Raw genomic sequence first — 18,750 nt, forward strand, 5'->3', positions numbered from 1 at the left:
TAAGGTCTTCTTAAGTTACCTATTTTTTACTTCTTGTGAGGTAGGAACACAAAATGGATTTTTGGTCAGAATCCCTCTGTGCATCATCTGGATACACTGCCATGAAATGCTGCAAAGCAGATTATCCTTAGTCTCTCTGACCTTTCTGTCATTGTAAACAAAAAAGGAGAGGCTGTGGTTAGAACATTAGGGCTGGTTTTTTTATTTGATGAGTTAGTATATTTAGTGTCTTTTATGCTTTAATCTTTAAGACTTTTTTGCTTTGGCTAAAACACAGGGCTCCTATAAAGTGTGTTGGCTCTGTTAGGCAGCACGAAGCTTTGCCCAAGAAGTTCTTTAGGAAGGTTTTTAACACCTGGCACAAGATAACATACAAATTTAAAACAGGAAAGAGCCTTGAAGATGACAACTTTAGGTGAGTTGTTTAGGCAAGTCGTTTATGCTGCTCCCAGTCCAAGGGAACGCTGCTGTCATGAGTGCCCAGGAATGTAAGGCTGTTAAGTAGAGAGAGACAGAGGACAAAATGCATAAGAAAACCTTAGAGAGCAGGAAATGAGCGCTCTCTAACACTTGACAGGGAATCCTCTGGTCTGGTCTGGGATCTTGAGCTAAATGAACCACATCATGTTCAAAGCAGCAGCTGGGGACAGGAATAAGTCAGCCCTTGGCCTCCCACTACTTCTGGCTTAATTTTTGAGAAGTTCAGAGGTTACCTAAAAACATGCTGTAGCTTACAAAAACCTCACCCCCCCAAAACCACTTCATTACCCAGTTCCTGTTAGTAAGTAGCCTTGGTTATAATTGAATTGATTTACATTTAACTTGGTATTAACCACACAAAGCCTAATATTTTTATTCTGTTTTTACAGTTGTATCCACGAATAAAACCTAGACAGCGAACCCTTGCTTGAATTCAGTTGTACAACAGTGCAATACCGTGCTGGTAACTGGAAACTTAAAACATACACTGGAGCCATCATTTTTGATCATTTCACACAGAGACATAAAACTATGATATTTAGTTTTAATGGTGCTTTCTCTTGCTAAATGGACAGCATCCAAGATTTTCAAGATCTGCAGTTTGTAAATGAGGATCGTTTTTATGTGACCCACCACTGATGAGGAGAGCGATGCCTCCAGTACCTACAGTGTTGCACCAACTATCGTCTAAAGCAGTGTTTTAAGTTAAAGTTCCGTGGTAGGAGCTTTCTTGTGTTAAATGTTCTGAGGTGTCACTTGCGGAGTGCAGATACGCTGTCCAGTTTGCTCCAACCCCCACAGTAACTGTCCCACATCAGGATTTCAGATATTTTGTTCGATACCAGTGAACGTTGAGTTCTCATTACTGATCAACTCTTTGGGTTCTAGGACACGAGGTCTTCACCTATTACCTGCATAATTAGTCACCAAAGCTTTATGAAGGCTAGGATTTTAAGGGGTAATGTTATACACTTAAATCCTAGTCTCGACAACCCCAACAAAAGCTTTACATAGTCTAGCATCTAGTATTATTTGCATTTAGAATCAAGCTAGAGAACTAACAAAACAACAGCATTTGTACACTTCTCACACCCCCTACACAGTGTTTCACTTGGTGTTTTATTTTCTTATTATGCAGCCGACAGCACCAGTGTTACCTCTACTAATGTAAAGGTTCCCCTACTAACCGCCTGAGCTCGTCCATTCTGGACAGAACAGTTAGTACTGAACTTGCAGCAGCTTAAGGGATTTTGTACGTCTGCGTGGATGAAAGTGCAATAGTTGAAAAGGGTAAGAGTTGGGGTAAGGGTTAAACTGTGTAATTTGAAGTCTGCCTGAGTCAGTCTAGAAGAAAATATGAAGGAGGGGATAGATGTAGAGAGAGGGCTGGGTAGATGCTAAGTTGAGGAGAAGAAAGAAATGAGGTTTAGTGAAGGATTTAAGAAAGGCAATAGCTTATTTGAGGACAGTTTCTGTGGTTCTTGGCAACCTACATCTGTTGCCAAGGCAAGTTATGCAATAACCTATTCCACTACATTGTAGTTTCAAGGGAAAAAAAAGGCACTTCACTGGAATTTTAATTGTACATGATTTTATATACCAAAAGTATATTTTGAATTTCCCATTATAAGTTTTAGCCATATTTCTTGTAATTTTCTCCCATTTAACAGTATGCAATTTGATTAATTCTTCAAGTTCTGTGTATAATTTATATATCCATTTCTGCAGTGCTGTAACTTGCTTTTACCACAGGTTAGCATTAACTGTATATATTGTGGTGAAAAGTGAAAGGGTATTATTGTTGAAGAATTTGCTACATGAATGTGATGATTTCAAGAGCCTATGATACACTAATTCAGAGAAGATGTAAATGTGCACAATAAAGTACTGCTAAGGCATGGCTGCATTCTCCAGTATTCTTATATAGGTAGCAACGGTAAATATGCAACAGTCATAGTCTACAAAAAAAAAAGATTAATTCTAGCTTGCTGTGTTCTATCTGTTAACTCAGGTTTCCTCACTGTTTTACTAGCTGCACAGAAAATGACTTGCAAAACAATTTTGGAATCTTCTAACACCAGTATTCCAGCTGTGAGAAATGAATACTTGTCTAAAAATGCTCTCAAGGTTTACAGCCAGGCTGACAACTGAGATTTGTGTGCTGCTTTATTCAATTTTTACCAGTGTAGGAAGAGGGAGGGCAGAAGGACAACTGGCTCAGCACATGTAGCCAGAGGATCCATCTCAAGAGTTGAACCAATTATCAACACTTAGAACTAAAATTATGGTGCTGTTTATAAACAAGTCAAAAGTTTCAGACAGTAGAGACCACAGTACCCATCATTAAAGAAGTTAGATATTGTGAAATTATCACTTCATTTTGTTTAAATAAGTGAATTAATTTATTCATATTTGTACATTAAATTGTATACAATTTCAGATAGCATTACAGTTAGATTAACAAAAGCTAGTTACCAAAAGAAAATACAAAACTAAAAATTATTCTGGAAGCTTATTCATTGCAGAAGGAAAGGTTCAAGATCACGTTCATGTAAGTCCAATTTGGTGATATTTGGTGAAATATTTAGATGTTTAAAGTGAAATGTTTTAAAAAAATCAAGTGACTTTTTATAAAATCCTGTCTAAGGCAGATCTTATTCTACATTGATTTTAAACATTTGGATAGAGGGAAAAAACCTGAGATCTATACCCAAAAGCTATTCTCTGCAGAAGAGACATATACATTTGTTTGCTTTTTGTAGCAAACAGTATATATAATTGTTACTATAAAAGTTGTGCTGTACATTAGCTGTAGTGCAGGTCACTTTCATATTAAGTGCCAATAAAGGCTTAACAAAATATACAAAGTCTTAAAAGGTGAGGCTGTTTAAAGCATTAATTGTATACATATTGCACACTATAGTGAAAATACTCATGGTTCAAAAAAAATACTCACATTGCATTTGCCAGTTCTTACATAGTGAACCACAGCGGAATGAGAAAGTGTCAAGAACAGCAGATGTTACCAGCTGTCATACTAGTGAGCGGCAGGTCCATGGAGGCTGGTGTCTTCCCTTAAGCAGCCAAGTTTGCTGGTCTTACTGGTCCCGGGACTCATAGAGAAGTTTTGTTGCCTAACATGAAGGCAAAATGTCATTGTGTTAAATTAAGTTTCACTCGCAGCCACCTCCTCTCCTTCCTACCCCTCCAAAAACACACAAGGCTTTCAGTGCTTCCTCTGCTCTTTTCTTTAGTTTAAGGCATTTCACAGCATTCAGCAATTTTTTTGAAACTGTTCAAGGTTGCTTTAACTGCAGAACTTGAGGTCACTGAAGATCAACTTTTATTTGTTTCTTCTTGGTCAGAAGTGACCATTTTTGATCAAAACTGCCTTTGAAAACGTGAGCAGTAGTATTTCTGAGATTTTGGTAATCTGTCTAATCATATGCAGAAAACAATGTTATTCTGTTCTATGTTCCTTCTACCTCTTCTGCTTCCCCCTTGCAAAGTTTGGGTGAGGTGTTCCCATTTGTCTCAAACCACAGGATCAACTACCCCCCTGCGATGGGAACAGATGCGCCTTCTCTAGCAACAAGTGCTTTTACATGCTGTTAACTGGCACCTCTGAAAACCTCACTGCACTGATCGGTTACTCAAAACCGAGCTAAACTCCTGTCAAAGGAGACAAAACAGGAGCGGGAGGGTGTTAAGCTTATCCAAAAAACACTGGTTCTCACCATATTGTAGGAGTTGCATGGCTTGTGAAAGACGAATTAGACCAGGTAAGGAAGCGCTAAACTGTACTCCCATGGCAATACAAAACTTGAGTGCACCATGCTGAACCCAAGTTAAATGCTGGGGTTGGGGGGGGCCGGGGAGCTTAACAACCACGCTAAAGAAGCAAACAGCCACACACTTGCGTTTGTAGACAGCTTATAAATTACAGTTCTAATTAACAATTGATGAGATGAACAAAGTTCCAGAACTAGTTGGGGTGGGTTTGGTTTTTGTCTCCTGTAACTTTGACTTACGAAATAATAAACTTCAGTTTCATCAGCCAAAAGATGAAACAGTCTTCCATAGGGTCCTGTCCCAAGCCCTGTTCCTTCAACAACTCCTGATCTTCATAAAGCGGTAAAAGCAATTAGCTGAGTTTTTGTTCAAAAGAGTATTTCATAATGCACATTCTTCAGTGAGTATCAAAAGCCTAAGGAACTCTCTTCTTTTCACCTAATGACATACATGGGATCTTGGAAAACCCTTTCTAGTGCTTATCTCCTTCAGGCAGCCAAGCATAATGCTGAATTCACATTCCCAACAACGTTCCATAGCTTCTGTTTTCTTAAGCAACAAGGCCCCAAAATCTTTAAATAATTTAAAAAAAAATATCACAAACTCCTAAGGTTGCATACTCTCTTAAGTGCTACTAAGCTCCCCCTATAAAGATTTTCTTCAGCATTCTGTAAATTTTGCCTCCTTTACTTACCTTATGCATAGCTGCCAGCCAGCTTGCTGACAGCTTCTTGTTACAGCTGAAGTCTTCACTGGCTGTAAATTTCATCTGCGTGAGCTCCTCTGATCCTGGTACCTTATACTGCAGAATCATACCGATGGCACGAGTATTACCTCCTGAGAAAAGCAATAAAAAAATCTCAGACAGCAACAGGTTTTACCAACTAAGTCACACTTCTTTTAGCTAATAAGCATGTCTGAAGAAAACTCTCTCATCACTTAATTCAAAGCACTAGCAACTGCCGGTGCACAAACAACTGCCACATCAGAAGAGGTGGTGACCACGGGTTAATGCCAGGCAATGGAACACGCAGGGTCAAAATTGTTTAATTCTCTGTGGCAATCACTGAGGCAGAACTTGTACAAGCTATGACGTAAAGCCCCCAGCCACACACGCTAAGAATACCCTCAATGTTTTAGTATTATCATGTCTTCTCTTAAGTAGATGCCACAGTTTCACACCGTAGCCTGCAGTTTATAAACTGAATTACTAGTGCCCGTTTAGACCGGTATCAAAGAGGGATCTCTACTTGATGTGAAGCCTGGCTCAGCAGTCAAACCTCCCTCCAAATCTGGCAGAGGGTGGCGGGTGGGAAAAATCCTTATGCAAGACCAGATGACGACTGGCAACATCATTTACTTCCTGAGGGAAATCCGATATGAAAAACATTGGTCTGACAACAGTGTGATAGCGAGACGTTTGTGTATCTTTTACTCCAGTTGCATAGAGATTAAGATAAACTAAAGCAAAAATACAGAAATGAAACAAAAGCTTTGTTTAGAATGCCACACTTCATTTGCATTATTTCCTGAAGTAGCAGCACATAAACTAAGCCTCAGGAACAGCACCACCACACACAAAAGGACACTTTTTGCAAAGGCCTTTTTCAATTAAAAAAAAAAAAAAAAGTATCTGCATGAGAGTGCTCCTGAGGGCCATTACTCTAATATCCAAGAAGCCAAAGACAACCTCAGTCTAAGCAACCTGGTCAAAAGCCTGCAAGCAGCATTTATAAAAGTAGCTGTTTGCTCCTCTTTCTTTAGGATAAATTGAAACCCAACTTCATCCCTCACTCCCCTGCATCCACCTGGTCAGACTAACAAATTAAGGGACTACTTAAACCAGCGGAAATCAAACACCTACAGCCTTCGCAGTTTGCTCATTTTGGCGTTCCAGGACATTGCTGAGTCAGGCAGAACACAGCTTACACAACAAGAGATCATATTTCTTTTAAAGATGTGTAAAATTAACTAACAGTTTATTTATTCAGTGCAAAGCCTTATTGGGCAGTACACAAGAAGCGAATTATTCATTTCTGGTATACACAGTTCAGCACACCTCTGCTGAAGCAGGCGATGTGTAATACTGTCTACCACTACAGACACTATTTCTCATCTTCCCTTCTCTCTTCTAGCATGGACAATAGCACACGGGGTCTAAAGAAGGCCTTGAGTTTTTCAGTTCTCCTCCAAAAAGTTACAAAACATTAATTCTCAGTTTTAAACAGACAGATGGGAAGGAACAGATACATGTCATCTTTGAAAATAACTTAAGTTGAACTTCTATAGATCAGACAAAAAAAACAGCACCGCAGAGGAACAAAGATGGGAGAGGGGCCATGACAACATGCTTAGGTGCATCGTGCTCAAAGGTCCTGGTGATACCTTCAGTAATATGCTGGCTCTCCAGAAGGCTGGTGTAAGTGTGAATATCTTTTTCTACGATCAAGAAGGAAGGCAGGCAGGCAAAAAGATAAAGCAGTCAGAAAAGTAGTGAACAAGGAATTATAGGAGAATTAAGTAACTCAGCAACACATCTGGTGTATTTGAACACCAAGATAAGTTTATTAAAGTTAACATGCTGTACCGACTGAATATTGCACAGATAGGCTGTCTGATTAGAAAATTCCAGCAGTGACAAAGGTGTTGCTAAAGAACAATTATTAAAATTCCTGACCTTGTTTGTTCTCATTTCAGTGAAATCATATTCAAGTTCATCCTGAAATACTCTAAAATCTGGTAAGAGATGAGGCAGTAAGTACCTGCCCTCTGATTCAGATATTACTAACTGCATTTGGCCACCCCTTCATCTTGAATGAAATTAAGAAAGCATAGATTAATTATTCCCCCCCCCCAAGTATATTTCTCTCTCTCCTCACAATCATTTGTACCAGCAGAAGAGAAATCCCAGCTGGATTCTGCAATGGAAGCTACCAAAGACTAACAGTCCCCTGTAGGAGCTTTTGAATCAATAGGTGTTTACATTTAAGCCAAGAGAAAGGATCAGAACAGATGATGACCACCTTTACTCAGGTTTATCAACAAGCTCTCCCATATTACAGCTGTATGGTAATTTCTCCAATTGTTTGGTTCTTCCCAAAATCCCAGTAGCCATATGGACAAGGTTCCACACACTGCACTCTCTTCTGAGAGCAGTTGTAACTAACGTAGTTACACCTAACTTACCAATAACCTAGAACTGCACTGTCTAGCTCAAACAATGATTACAACTTCACGTATTTTTTTTCTTAATAGTTAATTTGTATTCAATGAAAAATTTACCTCCAGGAGTAAATCCCTCTGTAAGTATCTGAACAGTTGAAATCTGTATAATTTCAATTTCATAGTGGCTGTCTCCATCCAAAACCAGATATCTATGTGACAGAAGAAAACCTTTTAATTTTTTTTATTTTCCTACAATAGCAAGTCCAAATCAAAGGAAAAAAAAATAAACATTATCTCTCAGTGACTAGCTGTTTATATGTTCTTTGGGGTGGGGAGGGAGAGAAATCAAGCAGGAAAAATTACTTTTCATTGAAGTTCTTCCCTTAAAGGGGGAAAAAAAAAACCCAATGAAAACCCAAAATCTATAGTTCAGTTTGCCAGGAGATCCTTTAAAAATATTAAAAGCATTCCTCCAAAGTTCTGGGGGAAGAAGAGAACAGAGTCTAATGTGTTCTAGCCAGACAAATTATAGGGATGAACGAAGTAATGCTTTGGCTGTAACATTAAACAATATGGTGTGGTGCTAGAACCATTCTGAAACAAGCTTTTATCAGTGGCTGCAGGTTTTTCTCTCCCCTCCCTTCCTGTGATCCCCCTATTAGCCCACAAAAACACTGTATTCCAGCGGCACTGAGAGGCATTACCAGTGAGCGGAGCTCCACCATTCCAAGGCAGTCTGACCCACACTGCTAGTAAATTCAAACTTACTCCAATTAAGTTGTATCTATCCTTTCAGCCTGATTACTCTCTGCAATATCCTCATGGCAAGTTACTCTTATGTTTTGTTTAGGTTATTAGATAATAATATAGCTGTAAGCGCAACAATAATATAGTTTACAAGTGCAATTTCTATCAATCTTTCTCACCTCTGATTGTTGGAAAGTCGACAAACCATGAGCTCAGATTTATCAGATGTTCCCAGAGTTACAAAGAATGTAGCACCTGGAAAGAAATGTTTTAGTATTCTAATGCAGACTTTAGGAAGGAACATTCAAGTATCAAAAAGAATAACTAATTTTTTTACTTACTGCACCTAATACACTGATTTGGGTGAATTAAGAGACTAACTGAAATGCTGAACTGATTAACATCATCAGAACACTGAAGTATAGAAAGCTGATATTTAATTATTATGTTCTGAATCACAGGACCTTTCACAATTGCTATGTAATTTCTCCCACATGTTGTAGAAATCCAGATGATATCCAAGATGAATCTTTTAAAAATAAGAACAGATTTGGAGATGGCAAAAATAGGCAATTAAAGTCCCTATCTTGTCACTATAATACAAACTACTGTTTCAATATTAAAAAAAAAAAAAATCTGTAGGAAGAATCTAATAACAGGATGCGACCTTCAGGTCTGTGCTTAATAAACAGTAAAGACACCTCTTTTTCATTACTGAAGGCTAGCTCAGTCTTACTTTGAGGTCAATGAACTTCAGCCTTCATGTTACGTTTCTTCCTGCCCAAAAGAACTCCTTTGACATCAGGAAAGTCATCTCAGCTACATTAGTGAAGTGATTCATAACTTAAAATAAAGCAGACTACACGCCTAACCACTTTATTTCCTCCATGCCTCATGCTCCCTGTATTACCTAATCCCAATACTGCTGGTCTGGGAAATGAAGAAAACAACAACATACAGCCCTGCCAAATAGCCTGCAATCCATCTCCACGATCTGAACCGTGCAGCCTCAGACCTCGCTGTCTATTGCACAACTCTGCACAGTCTCCCTGACCCCTCAACATCGACCCCCAGGCTGCTGCTGAAGCAAGACGAGGAGGCAACAGCAGCAAAACCGCAAAGGGGATCACAACCACCATCTCTGACCAAGATCTGTGGCTCTACAGCAACAGGACAAGCTTTTAAAAAAGATCTTCAGTTGAAAATACATTACTTAACTCATCTACACCCTCACCTGGAAGAATGATTTGTGTCACAGGGATGAGCATACTCCTTTCTGAACCTAGAATCTCCCTAGGAACTTTCACGCTAATCAGACGTGGTTTAGCTTACCGATTATACGCATTAGAATCATGCTGAGAGCCCATCAAAAGGCACTGAATAATCACAGAATATTTCAAAAACTGAAGACTCGGCTTTCTTAATATAATTGGAACATGAATTACTGTATTGCATGTAGTTTTAATGCCATGCAAAATTGACCACTCACGATGATCTGCCATCAGCCATAGCTGTAAGCCACAGACAAGATCAAAGCTCACAGGCGAAGCGTGAAACAGGCACTGTGACTTTTTAGAAAATATTAAAGTATTCTCTATTGCTAAGTATTTTTCATCCTTGTTTAATGTAACAGGAATACTGCTAAAAGATGCATTATTTTAATTAAAAAAAAAACCAACCGCACTACACACATCTGTTCTCAGAGGTGTTAAAAATTCTTTTGTGTTTAATTAAATCACTCTTTGTAAACATTGACTAAAAAGTGTAAACTTCTCTCTAAATAAACAGAAAACACAGAATTATTAATTGGCAAACAAGAAGCATAATAGCAAAAGAGTATTTAAAGGAGACAAAACTGCAGCTTGTTTGACAAGAGGCATTACTCATGCTGTTTATCACATTTGAATAAACATAAGTGAGATCAAACCAGCACATATATATGTGTGTTCAGTCCTTACCATTCATGAGCACTTTAAGCTGCTTGTCATAAAACTCTGTTTCTTTCTGAGAGATGAGGGCACATTCAGCACACTGGCGCACAGGATCCACAAAGCACATGCGAGGCAGAGGCACTTTTTTACTGCAGCACTTGTCACAGAAGCACTTTCCACATCTCCGACAGTGATGCTAAGAATGAGAGAACATTTTGTTTATTTATTTACACACAGGAAACTATTAGGGAATAATTTGATAAAGTTACTATATTAAATCTCCTCCTCCCCAAAAAACAGAACAGTTTCTCAGGTGTGAAAGATACAAGTTGGGAGAGTTGTAAAAGAAATTTAACTGCTGTAGAAAGACACCCCTGAAGACTGATCACAAAGGACTGAGCATAGTATGAACAGGACTATAAGCCTTTGTTGCCACTCTGTAAACACGCTTCTAAAGTGGACCAGAGAAGACACTGAAAGGGCTTCTGCAGCATCCAGTAAATCCTTCACCTTACTGTTAATAAAAACACAAGAGAAGGTTTCTAGGTCCTTTCCCACTTCCAAGCAAAGATCCTGGGAAACTTCAACTGGAGATCCTATTCTCCTCCCTTAAAACTTATTCTCAAGCTTTTCCCATGGAAACTTAAAACCTAAAGCTATTTCTCCATCAGAAATACCAGGCAGCATAGTACAAATCCAATGAAGTTACAAAATCAGAACTAGTATCTGCAACAAGTGGCTTGTGCTCCTAATCACTACTGGGGTGTGACAGTCCCAGCAGGTCTTCCTGACGCAAGCTCTCATGTCAGAACAAGTATTCCCAGGCAAGCAGGATTTGTGGCTCAAAGCAAGTTTGAACAGTTTGATACAAGGAACTGATACACTGCAGATTTGGCCAGTGTTAGCCTTTCCTTCCAAATATTATGCAAATTTCTCTGGAGTACCTATTTCCCAGGGCTACCTCCATTTACTTCCCAAAGCTACCACAAGTAAAACACAGCAACCTAATGAATTACTGCTTCTCAATTGAAATGCTCCAACTGACCACCAACCACACTCTTAACCCATCCAACTAAAGGGTAAAACAAGAACTAGGAGAAAGTACGCTCCATGATTTAGGAGTACTAGGATCCCTAACTGACATCCTAACGCTCTTCAGGCCTCCTGAAAATTTAGGCCTATCTGGTATAACTTATTACTATGCCTGGTTTACAATTTCTCCTTCTCTCTCACACCAAACAGTAAATTAAAAAAAAAAAATCAACTACATCAATGCAGTACAAGTCACACATCCACATCTTTCTTCACTTTCACAAGGGCATGTGTTACAGTAGTTCTACAAAGGAATGATATTCCCTGCTAAAAATCATTCATGGCCTTTTTTGGGACACTGCTTTCCTTCTCCATGCAGAAACCTCAGTAACGGCAGAATGTTTTCCGATAGTAGTATTCCGTACATCAGCCTGCATTTCACAGTGACCTGCTTACTTTTATGTAATGAACATAATTTAACTCTAATGTTAGTGTTTTCTCTTCATGCAGTGAGCCTACTTACAGCTCACAGCGATCAAGGCTGTTTATACTTCCTACTTTAATCAGAAATTCCCTTTTCCAACCTGAGATAAATCCTGGTTTACTTTTAGAACAGAAGGATGATATGAGTTTTGGTTCTCCGCTTTTAACGATATGGTTCTTTAATGTAAGACTATAATTCATTACTCCTGAAAACATATTTGCTTACATTTCCACAACTAATTTTATCTCCCAAAACTCAACTGAATGAGTTGATTTGGTTTATGTCAGTACTGATGTTAGGAGCCCACTCCAGCATTAGTTCCTCTAACTCTTCCTTTGAATGTAAATCCTGTGGGTACCCAGTAATCTGGAAAAACCCTAACTATGTATTACACATTGAGCAGCAAGCAGAACTTCAAAGAAACAGAATTAAAACAAAAAGGCAGAACAGAAAGAAAAACTTCTGTAAGTTACATCAGACTTTGCATGCTATTCTACTGAAATCTTCTACATTTTACATCAAAATAAGTCCACGTTAGCATGGACTTTTGCAACTTCTGCAACAGTTAATGCTTTACATTTCATTGATTTCTCTTACCTTTCTAGTTATGAAGTCAAATTTTGTATCACACTGCATACATCTTGGGCACTAGAAAAGAGTAGAAATTAAAATTAATCTACAAGATTTCTAAACCTTTAATCCTACTATGATATACGAAGACTGAGCTTTATATTATGCCCTAAAAAGAAACACCTCCAACAAATTTCCATCCTTTATCTTTTCACCATGTATGGTTTTAATTTATTTTAATATTGATGTAGCAAATAACATCATCCCCATTTGCAAGACAAAAAAAAGCTGCCAAACTAATTCACCCTAAGGAACCCTGCATCTTGCCTGCAGTCAAAACTACATTTCAGGAGTACTCATCATGCTTAATTATATTTGGCTATACAGACAGTCATATATTCCAGAGTAAACTGTTTTTATGTAAGTTGTCATCCTCACTGTATTATACCACGATGCTCTGTTGACTCTCCAAAGCGTTGTTTACATATTTTAATGCTCTCAATCCTTACACATCTTTGAAACATGCTAGGAGATACTTGGTTTTCATCCAAACCACCAAGACTTAATTTTTATTCCAGCTACAAAATGTCACTTCCTGAAATATCTGTTTCCTAAAACAAGCTTACACCCACACTCCTCCCAAAAGAAAAGCCAGAGAAAAACTGAAGAAGCTTCTCTCCCACAACTAAGTAGATTTTAAGGGGTGACAGGTTTGATTTTCTAAACTAGCAGAAGTGATCAGTGACTGTTATGACAATTAAAATTTTCTATACAGAAAGTCATCTACCAAAGGGCTGAATATTCACCACTTAGATCACTAGATTTTGACCAAGACTTTATGTATTTTTATGCATCATATCGAAAACCACTCTCCAACTGCTTATAACGCAATTTTGGTTAGATTTATTTGCAAATATTAATGAAAAATTGTGCTTGATGTCTGAGTCAGGAGAACATGGTTAGATTCTGTAGTAAGTTTTATAACTCTAGAAACCTAAACTCTTCAAACCAGACTATCTCAGACTACAGCAGAATGACATCTTAAAAACATGCCCCAAGATGAGCAGGTGTTATTTGCTAAGCACACAGTAATCACCCTTTGCCTTTAATTAACACATTTCGATACTTAACCCTTTATCGTCTATAAATTCCTTCCGCTACAATAGCTTTTCTCATCTATTTGGGGGACTTTTACTTCAGCACACACCCAACCACTGTCACAAGTTCAGTAACTACAGCCAAGAAAATATCACAGCAGCTAAATTAAAAATTCTCTAAAACTTTTCATTTTCTTTTGAAGTACAATATTGTTAATAATTTGCAACAGTTTATATGAAGTGTTGAACAAATTAGAGGGTAACTGCAGTCACTGTAATGGAACATAAATAGCTGCCTGCAATATTTGTTATAGTAAGGTATCTGTTTCTAAATCACACGCAGAAGAGAACTAAAAGTGTTCCTGTATTGTTTCAAATAGCATACTGAATTAAGGCATCCGACCACCGCTTTTCACAATGGCTCTAGAAAAGCTTATTCTAATGCTCAGTGATGAATAACGTTCAGCATAACGCAGCTTCAGCATTCCCCAGCTTTCATCTCTGTAACAAGTAGTACTCTACAGCTAATACCGCATTTTGCTTCATGGTGCTCGTGATTTAGCATTTTAATTTTTGACATGTGTAGCTTAAGAGGTTGTCTGGTAACTGAACCTGGCAAGAATTTTGGTATACTTTGAATTTACCAGGGGTCTAACTAATTTTCTTAATGAAAACATGCATTTCTTTGTGCACGTGTCAAAAATTAGAAAGCACAAGCCACAAACTAGGGGGGAAAATGCTCTTCTAAATACTGTCCTAAATAGATTTCATACACAATGTTAAGCTAAACATACAAGTTGCTTTTCAGGAAGGAACGAAGTTATCCATCCTCTTATTTAATACAAACACTAAAGAAAAATATTTCTGAATTTTGGACCTATCATGATAACACTATCAGATAGATAAAGCAGTCATAAATAAACCACAAGTCAAATGGCATATGGTAGCAGGCATCAGGGAATGAGATTTTCTAGAAAAATATTCTAACACAAGTAGGCTCAATACACTGTTCCTTCAAGGCACTTCTACTTTAAGTAATCAGAACCAAGTGAACCCATTTGCATATCAACTTCTACATTGCCTGGGAAGACATCGCTATAAAATTCAAACTTCTGCTTTAAGTAATCAGAATCAAGTGAACCCATTTGCATAATATCAACTTCTACATTGCCTGAGAAGACATCGCTATTGAAGAACATCTTGAAAGGTGAATCCTTCCTATTCATCCACACACTATCATAATTAGAAAGTGCATGAGTACTGAATTAAGCTTTATTGCTTGAAGGGTTTTTTATCACATTTACAGACAAGAAAGCATGATGTCTGAGTTACTTTTCATGTCTTTAAGACACAGGCTTTTTACAACTACTGCAAATCTGATTTTTTTTTATCAAGTGGAAACAAAAAGATATGAAGTAAGAAATTAAACAAAACTGCATGTCACAAGTATATTCGCTTCACATAAAATCCACATACCACTAATACTGATATCACATTACTTCATATAGCAAGAGGAAAATGGAAGAACATCTGACAGTTGTTGGATCTTGGTTTTAATTTAAAAATACTGAGAGCTAGCTCATTACAAATAGAGTGGAACTTCACGCACCTGCTGAAGTGTGGTAACAAATTTGCATAATACTTTGGATCCAGCCAGAGGTGAGAATACTGCAGATGGACAGGAAGCTATTGTTACACTTCATATGCTTTATTTGCATATACAACAACAAAGCAATTCAAGAAGTGACGCAAGGCAACACCTGGCTGAGCTTATTAACACACTGAACTTTTGCAAATGAAAAAGTTCACAAGCTCATCAAATCACACCTTGTAACACGCCTGACCAAAACAGCTGATGCCAGAGTGGAGAACGACACAACGCAAGCATACAGCAGATATGACTTATGATCTTTCTAATATTGCAACTCTACGGGATCAATTCATTGCTTGAGCTACAAGAGTTTGCCAGCAGTCAGAGCGCGGCTCTGTCACACAAGTGCCGACTCCGAGAGCTGGAGCCAAGGGAGGACCCAGCTACATAGAGATCCGTTCCCTCCCGCAGTGATCCAGGGAATCACTTTCACCACATCCGTACGCTCCTCGCACATCCCAGCTCTGAGGCACACAGCGTTCCTCAGCCACATCAAGATCTGGTACACAGCTGGATGTCACGAGGCTTGGCCACCTCTGCATTCGAACATACAAGTTTTACTCAATTTCTAGTCCAAGATTTCCTAAATAGGAACATCATCAATTGAGCTCTGCTGGTGATTAACAAAGAAATTTCAGGTTATACAAGGCACGTGCAGTGACCAACATTTTAGGCTGTCTTAAGTTTAATGATGCTCAGCATAAATTTTCATATTATCCACCTCAAATCATTATTTATATTATAAACATAACTACCAAAAAGAAAGCCTTCTGTATTCCTGCTTCAATCTTATGCTTCAAACTCCTCAAAACAACTGATATTTTAAGACTGTATAATCTTGTGACATAAAATTAAAAACCTGGAATGTATTTAAATGTTATGGCAGTTAGTAGTTTTGCTAAACTTACATAATTTTTAGGTGGCTTTACTTTTAGAAAATAAGCCAGTAGACTTTTCCTGCAGAAGAAAAAAAGCTACTGAACTGATAAGCATTACTGGCTACACAGCAGAAGGCAGCGTATCTGAGAAGCCAGACCAACGTTTGGTAATACCAGTCTTTTCTCTTGGACAAAGAAACCATGTTTTTTTACTTATTTTACTGAAATGAACTAAATTAATGCCTAACACAGTAGCAACAGCAAGCATTCTTGTAGAATTCACTAACTAGACAATACTGTCTCCTTAAATTACATTGTATTAATAAAAATATGGCTTTATAAGCTTCCCTGTATTATGACATACCTGCGTTATTTAAGAAAAAAGTTTCATCAAATGGATAGTAGAATTTGAATACAATTTGACTTAACGAAATATAGTGAAGTAATTTTTTACAAAATAACAATACATGCACGATTAAGAATATGAATTAATAAATGCATTTAAAACATCTGTCTATAATACACTTCCTTTCAATTGCAGGCAGCACCAAGCTGATGCAAAGGCAACATTCAGTCACAAATAAAAATCATCAGCCTATTGACCAACAGACTACAAGGGAAAAGCTGAATTTTAAGGCGAATTAATACCTCCAGTACAAGACTAATATAAAATTCAAACTACCAACGTATATCAGATTGATGTATTTAAAGTGCACAGCCTTAATTCTTAAATATATATCACAAGTTTACATAAATCCTACCACAATCCTCAAACAACCTTTAGTTGAATTAAGATGGTATTATTTATTACTAATTTCAATTTAACCGTTACACAAATTGTATCCACTGATGATGATGTCAGGAATCAGGTTTCCAGGTGGCTCAGGTCAGTGCACACAGGGCACAGCAAGTCACCTACGCAGCAAAAACAGACACCATGCAACGCAAGGAGAAACCACTTACACAATAACTGCTCAGACTTTGCTACATGCTCCCTCATAAATACACACCCCATCTGCAACACACCCAGCGCACCACACCACGAATGGTGCCAGCTGGGTGGGAGCCTCAAGAGTTGAGCACCAGCACCTTCAAATGACACAGCTCCGGTCAATGAAAATGTTATCTTATCTACACTTCATGTAAGACAGATACCAAGTTGCTCCTGATGACAGGGAGGATTTTTTTTTATTCGCCAAGCATGGGTGAAAATAATTTGAGAAAACTCCAAGATATTTTAGCAGACCGCTTGTTTAAAACAAGTTGAAAAAGTCACTTTCCAATAAGAAGTTCTTATTTTGGACAAAACCAGCAACGGACTTACTAGCCGTGCACCTTAGGACAGTAAAGGTTAGTCTGAGTTGCCTGAGCTGCAGAAGCTGTGCTAGCAGAGTCTCCACTATTATTACTTTTACACAGAACGTTTTGCCTCAAGAGATACCAGATAGTGGCAAAACTTTCTTCCTCATTCCTAACCAAGGAAGGCATAGTGTTCCCCTACAAAACAGACCAAGCATGTCAGGATCTGGCAAACAGCAGCCTTGTTTAGTGACTCCCTCCTTAAACTCATATTGGCTCATCAAAAATAAATCTTAATTCTGGTCACATATAAATGCATTGGCATGCATCCACAACACAGAACTCTGACAATAAACAAACAAATAAACAATGGATTCCAAGTTGTATTAGCATCTAGCTGCAGGGACTGCTAACAAATAATGTGTATTACATGACATTTAATACAACATCACAAGTTTGCTTGAAAAGTATATAAAGACAAAGTTGACTGAAACGGTCAAAGTTGTTCAATACTTGTTTAACGCTAAGAACATTCACACTGGGAGCCGGAAGGGCTGTTCTAACCTTACTGCCTTAATACTTTGCATCTTTTTTTTTTTTTTAAAACAACTTGATCTTCAGAATTACTTTTATAAGCACTTAAAGGGAATGCTTCACTAAACATTAATGCTGCGTAAGCTCGCTACATTTTTAACTCATTTAAGTTCCTCACTGATTTTGGCGACAGAGCCACACACCCCCGAAGAACGAGCGACAGTCCCGTCCTTTTCACTCCACTAATCTAAGCGAAATAAGAAACTGTGGTTTACAACTCAAAAGCCAGACCCGGGCGACCCTGCGGCGGTCAGTCTGTGAGGCCAGGCGAGGCCAGCCCAGCCGAGCCCGCCCGCGACCCTCAGCACCGGCCGGACCGCAGAAGCGGGCCAGTCACCCGAGGCCCCCCCGGCTAACGCGGCCCTCCGCCCGCGACCCAGCGGCGAGCGGCACCCCCTGAGCGGCAACGAGCCCCCCGGCCGCTCCGACTGCCGCGGACCCAGCCCCTGAGGCGGCGGGGATCCTCCCCCGGGGGAGAACGGGTGTCGCCCCCACCCCTACCGATACCTCCTTGTCAGGGACCCAGGGCGGCTCGTCCAAGCCGAAGGGGCTGCGGGCGGAGCGGTGCTCGGGGACCATGCGCAGCCCGCTGGGCGAGCGCACCAGCTTCTTGGCGTCGCGGGCCTCGCAGCCCGACATCTTCCCCCCCTACACTCCGCCGCCGCTACTCGCTCCCCTGGGACTGGCAGCGCCGCCGACCAATGGCCACCTAGACCTTGCGGAACGGGCACGGCGGAAGACCAATGGGAAGCAGCGATCCGCAAGGCCCCGCCCACCCTCTCCAGACGCCCAATAGAACGCTGGCTCCGGACTTTCCACCCAATCCCGTGCCGACGGGGGTTGAAGGCTGGCGTGTTGGTCCTTCCCCACCCCTTCGGGCGCTCGCGGCGCATGCGCAACGGGAATGGCCGGCCCCGAAACCCGGAAGCGGGGGTGGGCGCTGAAGTGGTACTGCTCCGCCGGTGTCCCTCCGCCGCCGGTCGTCCTGCTTAGTGCTGGTGAAGTTGGTCAACTGAATGATGATTCATTG

The 18,750-nt window shown here is 39.5% G+C and overlaps 2 protein-coding genes across 15 annotated transcripts in view; one reads left to right on the plus strand and one right to left on the minus strand.

Annotated features, from left to right (window-relative positions):
• PPP1R13B (protein phosphatase 1 regulatory subunit 13B) overlaps positions 1 to 2,378 on the plus strand; it is a 71,213-nt gene extending 68,835 nt beyond the window's left edge. For all 8 annotated transcript variants that reach the window (XM_074583861.1, XM_074583856.1, XM_074583858.1 and 5 more), the window contains one exon: positions 870 to 2,378. In XM_074583861.1, the coding sequence (XP_074439962.1) occupies positions 870 to 911 (42 nt within the window). In that variant the 3' untranslated portion in view covers positions 912 to 2,378. The remainder of the gene's footprint in view (positions 1 to 869) is intronic.
• On the minus strand, positions 181 to 18,413 carry ZFYVE21 (zinc finger FYVE-type containing 21). Of its 7 annotated transcripts, none has more exons than XR_012586625.1 (8): positions 18,228 to 18,413; positions 12,229 to 12,279; positions 10,143 to 10,311; positions 8,364 to 8,439; positions 7,555 to 7,646; positions 4,967 to 5,109; positions 3,437 to 3,614; positions 181 to 494 (listed from the first exon to the last, which is right to left on the minus strand). XR_012586625.1 is itself a non-coding variant. In XM_074583864.1 (8 exons), the coding sequence occupies exons 1-8, from the start codon at positions 18,357 to 18,359 to the stop codon at positions 3,579 to 3,581; spliced, it is 753 nt and encodes a 250-aa protein (XP_074439965.1). In that variant the 5' UTR covers positions 18,360 to 18,413; the 3' UTR covers positions 2,838 to 3,578. The 7 variants fall into 7 exon arrangements, 4 of the variants coding, with proteins under 4 accessions (XP_074439965.1, XP_074439964.1, XP_074439967.1 ...); XR_012586627.1 differs by lacking the exon at positions 181 to 494 and adding an exon at positions 6,950 to 7,008 and having other exon boundaries at positions 2,838 to 3,614; XR_012586626.1 differs by lacking the exon at positions 181 to 494 and adding an exon at positions 6,950 to 7,008 and having other exon boundaries at positions 2,838 to 3,614; positions 18,222 to 18,413.
• Between the last annotated feature and the right edge of the window lie 337 nt (positions 18,414 to 18,750).

This window comes from Larus michahellis, chromosome 4, assembly GCF_964199755.1.
Source record: "Larus michahellis chromosome 4, bLarMic1.1, whole genome shotgun sequence".
NCBI classification, from domain to species: Eukaryota; Metazoa; Chordata; class Aves; order Charadriiformes; family Laridae; genus Larus; species Larus michahellis.

Excerpts from the sequence above, each read along its gene's own strand:
- ZFYVE21 (XM_074583863.1), bottom strand. The coding sequence starts at position 18,359 with ATGTCGGGCTGCGAGGCCCGCGACGCCAAGAAGCTGGTGCGCTCGCCC. Across the intron at positions 8,440-10,142 it reads GCTTAAAGTGCTCATGAATG|GTGCTACATTCTTTGTAACT; the intron begins GTAAGGACTGAA and ends ATTTCTTTCCAG. Across the intron at positions 5,110-6,657 it reads GAGCCAGCATATTACTGAAG|GAGGTAATACTCGTGCCATC; the intron begins GTATCACCAGGA and ends TGCTTTTCTCAG.